The sequence below is a fragment of the Carya illinoinensis genome, chromosome 5 (assembly GCF_018687715.1).
Source record: "Carya illinoinensis cultivar Pawnee chromosome 5, C.illinoinensisPawnee_v1, whole genome shotgun sequence".
Lineage (NCBI taxonomy): Eukaryota > Viridiplantae > Streptophyta > Magnoliopsida > Fagales > Juglandaceae > Carya > Carya illinoinensis.
Window position 1 is genome coordinate 40,090,888 of NC_056756.1, and position 7,714 is coordinate 40,098,601.

The 7,714-nt window shown below is 39.8% G+C and overlaps 1 protein-coding gene across 1 annotated transcript; it reads left to right on the plus strand.

The window, feature by feature from the left end:
- The first annotated feature begins 230 nt into the window (after positions 1–230).
- Positions 231–1,781, plus strand: LOC122310340 (cytochrome P450 89A2-like). Its single transcript, XM_043124235.1, has one exon. It carries the CDS (start codon positions 231–233, stop codon positions 1,779–1,781), a length of 1,551 nt encoding a protein of 516 aa, XP_042980169.1.
- Positions 1,782–7,714: the final 5,933 nt, after the last annotated feature.

A 7,714-nucleotide genomic window follows, 5' to 3' on the forward strand; every position in this document is an offset into this window, starting at 1 on the left:
TAGGTACACATTTTATATATATATATATATATATATATATTTATATATTTTTTAATTCGAATGGTTGATAGAGTCGTGCATCCGTGAGAAAAGTGTGGGGTTAAGGCTACCAAACTAATGGGGGTTGCTGGACCGTTTGGTATTAACTCCTTATAAATAAGACTTGAATAGACCACAACGATACGTACAAGAGGGCCGAGCTGTGCTGTGTGCAGCAAGTGACTTTAAACATGGATGTCTGGTTCATCATCCTCATCTCTCTTTCTCTCTGTTTTTGCATCAAATTTCTCTTACATCTCCTCTCCAATTCCACCAAAACAAATCAATCCAAAACAGGAAAACTCCCACCAGGACCCTCACCTCTTCCTTTCATAGGAAACCTTCATTTGCTTCCCAAAACCACGGTCGACCTCAGATCTTTTCTCCGTAGCCTCTCCCTCAAGTATGGCCCAGTCACTACTCTCCATATCGGCTCTGAACCCGTCGTTTTCATCACCTCCTACTCCGCTGCCCATGAAGCCCTTGTCCGAAACAGTGCCGCCTTCGCCAGTCGTCCATCGATCGTTCCTCTCAGCTCCGTTCTCAGTAACAAACGCAAGGATATTGGTGGATCTCCCTACGGCCAGACTTGGCGTGTTCTTCGTCGTAATCTCAACTCTGAAGTTCTCCACCCTGCAAGAGTGAAATCTTACTCTTTGGAACGCAAGCGGATCTTGGGAACATTGGTTAACAGCTTCAACCAGTGTTTCTTGCATGGCGATCAGCCTGTTCGTGTGTTAACTCATATCCACCACGCGGTTTTTTCCTTGTTCATTCGCATGGCTTTCGGCGATGTCAACGATAGCACGATTAGAGAAGTTGAACGCATTCAAGCTGAACTTATTTTCAACTACGAGCAGTTCACTGTGTTCTGTAGCTGGCCAAGGTTGGGGAAGTTGCTGTTCAGAGATCGTTGGAAGAGGTACTTGAATATCTTGAAGAGTCAGGCTGAAATAATCTTGCCTCTAATCAGAGCTCGAAAGAAGTTAAAGCAAGAGGAAAGCAAACAATCCGAGTTGGTATCATACACAGATACCTTACTGGATATGCAAATGAATGATGATCATCATCAAGAATTTGGCAAGCTAGAGGAAGCCGATATACTGAGTTTGTGCTCAGAGTTCATGAATGCCGGGGCTGACACAAGCCTAACGACACTGCAGTGGATCATGGCAAATATAGTGAAGCACCCACATGTTCAAGCCAAGCTTTTTGCTGAAATCAAGGCGGTGGTGGGAGAAGGGGCCGAAGAGATTAAGGAGGAAGATGTGCAGAAGATGACATATTTGAAAGCAGTGATTCTCGAGACTCTAAGAATTCACCCTCCAAGTACCTTCTTGGTACCGCATGCAGTCTTAGAAGATGCAGAAATTCTTGGCTACAGAATCCCAAAAGATACTACGGTGAACTTTGCGATATCACTGATTGGGCGGGATCCAAAGGAGTGGGATAATCCAATGGAGTTCAGGCCGGAGAGGTTGCTGAATCGTGGAGAAAATGGAGAACTAGATAAAGTGTCGGATGTTACAGCATACAAGATGATGCCATTTGGTTCAGGGAGGAGGATCTGTCCGGGGATGAGATTAGCCATACTTAATCTAGAGTATTTTGTTTCAAATTTGGTGTGGAATTTTGAGTGGAAAGCAGGGGACGGAGAAGGTGTTGACCTTTCAGATAAGGAGGAGTTCTTGATGGTGATGAAGAATCCTCTGCGGGCCCACATATCTCCAAGGATCAAATGAAAGCTTAGGACTGTATCAATCTAAAATAATAATAATACATAAATAATGCCTATTTCGTTTGTTTTGATAATTTTAAATGGTCGGCTATGCTGATCTTTTCATGTATGGCTTTATTGCCGTTATGTTTGCTAAATTGTTTCTACATTCTATGCATAGTACGCATGCTACAATTTTGACAGCATATGCCCAATGCATGCATGGCATTCCAAGAGCAGGGATAATGAATGAATGATCTGAATATTCCTGTAATATACGGCTCTAGAATATAAATAACATGATCATCAGTTCAATAATAGCATAAGCTAGGATATCATCATCAAATTTTATAAATTGACATAGTTTTATATAGTCTATTAAATCTAATTTATAATAAAAATAATTTTCTAAATTGACATAATTTTATGAATTGTTTTTAAAAAATTACTTTTACAGAATCTATTAGTGACTAGAATATTTTCTAGTGTAAAAAGGCTTATTGAATTAAGATGGTGTGTTCAAATATGAAAGCGTGCTAATTAAAATAAATAATTTTTTGAGAAAATAAAATTTATTAACAAAATTGAAAATTTGTTATTAGCAAACATGTCTCTTTTTTTACCAAGAAAAGAAATTTATCTAAACAATAGTCAATGGATGGATATATAAAATGATGTCACAAAATTCCTCGAAAAGAATTTGAAAAAAAAAATCACTCTCGAAAGTAAATATATATATATATATGAAAAAGGTCTAGTTGCAAGCACACTTGTGCAGTAATATGTGCACCAATTTATTGTGATTGGTCAAAAAGTAAATTTGATTGAAAATAGTGCTAATTTAACTTTTAAGTATGAAAGAATCAGTATTGATACTCAGATTAGTACGCGACTTTGCTTGTATATAGCAAAACTCTATATATATATATATATATATATATGACTCATCACTCTCGTGAGCCCCATATAATACACCTGGAATTTTCTTTAATATATTTCTTGAACACAAAATTCAGCTCACCAACGCAAAACAGATTTCTTGGAGGACGAAGGTCAATGCACCTACAAAACCCGAAAATGACATGTCGAGCCTACCGGTTAGTGCCAGTGACGCTTGCGTATGGGTTTGGGTCCATTGCACAGCCAAAGAAGGAAACCAATCCCTTCTAGATAACTAGCTACACGTGGATCAAACATTATTTTTTAAACAGTTCCACTACGTAGTCGAGATTTGCAGTCGTGGGGTAAGCGTGCAGGCCACGTCAATTAAATTGAAAAAAAGAAAAAATGGACAAAATTAAAACATAAATAGAAATAGAAGAACAGAAAGAGGAAGTTCGTGTGCCTCGTCTGAAAACTAGTGAAAAAAAGTTTGAGAGGATGGTGACAAGGGGAGAAGGGTGGGACTGGAACCAGCGGAGAAATGGGTTGTAAAGCATGCCCAAGGCTTACGGTTGTTATTTGCCTAACAACCTCGATTCAACATATTGTAGAACTCTTCAATCGATCTCTATCTCTCAAGATTCAACCTTTTACGAAAATCCCTGATGAAAATTTCTGATTTCACATTCAATCCATACGGTGGAAGTGTTTTGGAATCAGGTGTCTCAAACAAAGCATGTTCTGTTTTGTCTTCATCATCAGCCAATGGATCATCGTATGATTCTTCCTCATGATCTTGCCAATAATCACCAACATCGTCTGCTATCTTCATGTTAAGCGGTTGCGGCTGGCCGTCATGTGGCAATACCACAGTTTTTTTCTCCACTTCCTTGTCCGGCAAAAGGTCATCCACTTATATATTTGAAAGGGCGCTTTGAGTTTGTAGCACCTAGAGATGATGACGATCAATATGGTAGTCGTAGGAGTTGAAATAGACTTGCCGGTGGCAGCGACGATTACTAGAGGAAGGTAGGAGGCGGCCGAGAAGTTGACATGTGGTTTTTAGAAAGGATTTAGATTTACCAAGAAGACAAGTTTTGGAATATTGGAGGGTCGTGGAATTGAAAACCTTCCACATTTTCTTATGGTAGGGAGCATGTGGCCTTGAGCTAGCCTTGACCTGGGTAAGGAAAGACAAGAAGAAGCATGGAAAGTCGGTTTGTAGACTGTACGCAAGAGAGAGATGGGTTCTTCACTTCTCGTTTGTGAAGGTCACAGCTCAAGTCATCCTCCACGGTGTCTATTGGTCTGTAGACTCTATGCAAGGCTCTCGAAAACAACCGGAAGTCATCCTGTCACATCCTCCAATACATGAGCAACAACGAGATTGTTCATGGCTTTGGCACCTCGCCTATACAGAATTCACATTCCTTGTAGCGCAATTGGCGAGAGAGCAATCTTTGATGTATTGTATGAATTTTCCGTAAACGTATTAAAGAACTAAGTATAGACTCGTGGGCGGTATTGATTTTGGGTTTGGATTGGATTTGGATTTTGGGGATTTTAATGTAATTTGGAATTTTGGAGGCTGAGGATTTTGGGATGGGAATCTTCGTGGGGAGAGTTTGATGGGTTCTGAAAATGATGGTGGGTTCGAAGGTGGAGAGAGTGAAGAGGAGGAGGGTGATAAGTTGGAGCTGCTGCTTCTTCTAATTTTGAATTTCAACGACGAAGAAGAAGGAGATGTAGATGAGAAAAGCTTGTGTTTTCTATAAATGGAATGGTTGTCCTTAGGGAAGAAGACCAGAAGCTTCTTTGCCTTCTTGTACCTGGCTCGGCCGATTGCATCTGAGGAGCAGGGGATAAGGAGAGTGGAGGCAAAGTGGAGAAGGTGAAGAAGCAAGGAAGAAGAAGAAAGGAAAACGAAAAGGCTTCATAGGAAAAGAGAATGGTAACAGGCGAAGTGGAGGAGGGAATGAAACGCACCGTTTCATGTTTACATTCTCATTAATCCACGTAGGACACGACTGCGCCCCGCTTACTCATGCCGATTGAATTTAGCATTTTTCTTTTTTTAAAACTTTAAAAAAATATAGGAATGCAAGGATGAGTCTAGATTAATTTAAAAAGATTATTTACAAAATTATTGATAGTTCCAGTGCAGTTATAAATTGGGGAGTCGTTCTACTCATCTACTTGTCATTATTCTATACTAGACATTTTTTTTCCTAAATCCGGATTTTAGCCTAAATATTTCCAAATCATTAACCCTCTCATTTTGATTTTTTCTCCTCCCCTCCCGCGTTCTCCCCTCTGCTTGCCCTTGTCCCTCTGCTCACCTTTGCTAGCACTCAGCTTATATTTTTTTAACTTGCACCATATCTGACGTCGTTTAGGACTGTTGACGAAAATGACCGACTGAAAAAATACACACACCTAGGTTTTCTCTCACCTCTCTGACTCGACTATTTTTACATATCTATTTAGGAATCCTTTCTTTAGTAGGCACCCTCCTTTGCATTGAAATGGATTACGGGATGCTCTTAATTTGTTGTCTATTGTTAAGGATAAATTTAGTATATCTGCAACATCTTTGTCGTTTTAGCCAAAAGAATTGACTGAAATCACGTAGCAAACACCTTTATGGAAGATGCATGTTGGCTAGCTACTTGTTGCGATATGCTTGCATTGAGTGACGTACCTCTACAGCACTACATGCTTTTGCCGTACTACTATGCACCTCGGCTACACTGCTATTTAACAATCATAAAACTGTAGACACTTGAATATTCTTTTATACATTTTCACTCTATAAAAGAACCTCAATGTAATACATTAGAATCATGAATGAAAATATAAAATACATTTTATTTAACATGGTATCAAAGGCCACATAGGACTAACATCCATGACTTATTCCCAAAATTCTAGCTCGTCTTCCTCTCCCACCCTCCCTCTCCCAAACTTCTCTCATACAATCTTTGTCAAGCTCATTCTCGAAAACTACTTATTATGGAAGGTTCAACTTGTTCCTTACCTTTGTTGCCAGAGACTCTATAAATATGTTGATGGATCCTATAAAGCTCCAAAACCTTCACTCGATGACTTAACTCCAAATCCAGATTATGACCTTTGGATTCAGCAAGACCAACAAGTCAAGTCCTACTTAATTTTCTCCCTTCCCAAACCGCTTATTGCTCAAGTTGTTGGTTGTAACTCGGCCCGTGATGTGTGGCTTTCTCTTGAGTCCACCTTTGCCTCTGTTTCTCAAGCAAGATTTATATTCCCCCAATTGCATCTTGCTTCTCTTAAGAAAGGGGCTGATTCAATATCCCTTTATTTTTGCTAAGCCAAAACTCTAGCAAATACCATGGCCTCTGTTGGCCGTCCCTAACTCCTAACAGAATTTGTCCCTTATTTACTTGCTGGCTTAGATTTCGAGTATAATGCACTCATCTCTTCTGTTACAACTTGACTAGAGCCCATAACTCCTGAGGAATTACTTGAAGCTCGACTACTTCGTCATTCTGATGCTAGTTTATTTCATCGTAAAGCATTTGCAAATGTTTCTACTAAGTATACCCCTACTCAGCGTGGTCGAGATTAATACTGTGGCTGTAATCCTTTTCGAGGTCGCAATGGTAGAGGAAGAAACAACTCCAATCGTGGTCGTGGGAAATTTTCAGGTAACTCTAGTTCTAGTCAATACTCTTATACTGATAATCGACGAATATGTTAGGTGTGCAATCGGAAAGGTCATTCCGCCCTTACTTGCATTGGCTATCTCCCATGGGTGGAACATTCAACAATATGATGTCCAAATTGCGTTTTTGCATGGACCTTTACACGAGACAGTTTTTATGTCTCAACTTCAAGGATTTGTTCACCCTTAATTCCCCTCTCATGTTTGCAGGATGAATAAGGCAATCTATGGCCTTCAGTAATCTCCTCGTGCGTTGTACTCACGCTTAAGTTGCCTTTTAACCGATCTTGGGTTCACTATCTCTACAACTGATCCTTCCTTATTTTATACAATAATGGTGCAATTAAGTTGTTTGTTTTAGTGTATGTTGATGATTTGTTGGTAACGGGTTCACCTCAACAGGCCATTCAGGATCACATATCAACTTTAAGAGTTGATTTTCCCATAACTGATTCGGGCAAACTTCATTTTTTCTTGGGTGTCGAAGTTGCTTACAACTCAAAAGGTCTATTGCTCACATAGCAAAAATACATCCTTGACTTACTGCACAAAACCAATATGCTACTTGCAAAACTAGTCAAATCCCCCATGGCTACTATCGAGAATCTGAGTGCATTTTCTAGAAACCTTTTTGAAGACCCCACACTCTATTGAAGCACAGTAGGCTCTTTTCAATACCTCTCATTCACTCAACTAGACCTGACTTTTGCAGTTGTCAAAGTATGTCAATTTATGCATGCACCTCAAGTCCCCCATCGGCAAGCCGTCAAATGGATCTTGAGATATCTCAAGCACACCTCTCATATTGGCCTTCAAATTTCATCATCTACTACAACTAATATGGTTGCCTTTTCTGACGTCGACTGGGCAGGATGCCCCGTTGACAAATGCTCAACCAACGGCTACTGTGTCTTCCTTGGATGTAATTTGATCTCGTGGTCCTAAAAAAAAACAACACACCATAGCCTGCTCATCCATTGAAGCTGAATTTAAAGCTGTAGCTAATGCCACTGCTAAGATTATTTGGTTGCAACACCTTTACCGAGACCTAACCATTGCACCTCTACTCCATTGTGATAACTTATGTGAAACTTATTTATCCCAACCCAGTCTTTCATGTTCGGACAAAACATGTAGAGATAGACTTTCATTTTGTATTTGAGAAAGTCCTCAACAAATATCTCAATGTGGCCTTCATTTCTAGTAAAGACTAGCTTGCGGGCATCCTCACAAAACCACTTTCAGCAGCTCGTTTCACTAGCTTGTGTACAAGTTTTTGCCTTCAATCCTTGCCGCTCGACTTGAGGGGGGATGTTAAGGATAAAATCTTATTTAGCACATTTGCAACATCTCAATTATCTCAATCAAAAGAA

Bases quoted from the DNA above. Each gene is read 5' to 3' on its own strand.
- LOC122310340 (XM_043124235.1), top strand. From the start codon at position 231: ATGGATGTCTGGTTCATCATCCTCATCTCTCTTTCTCTCTGTTTTTGC.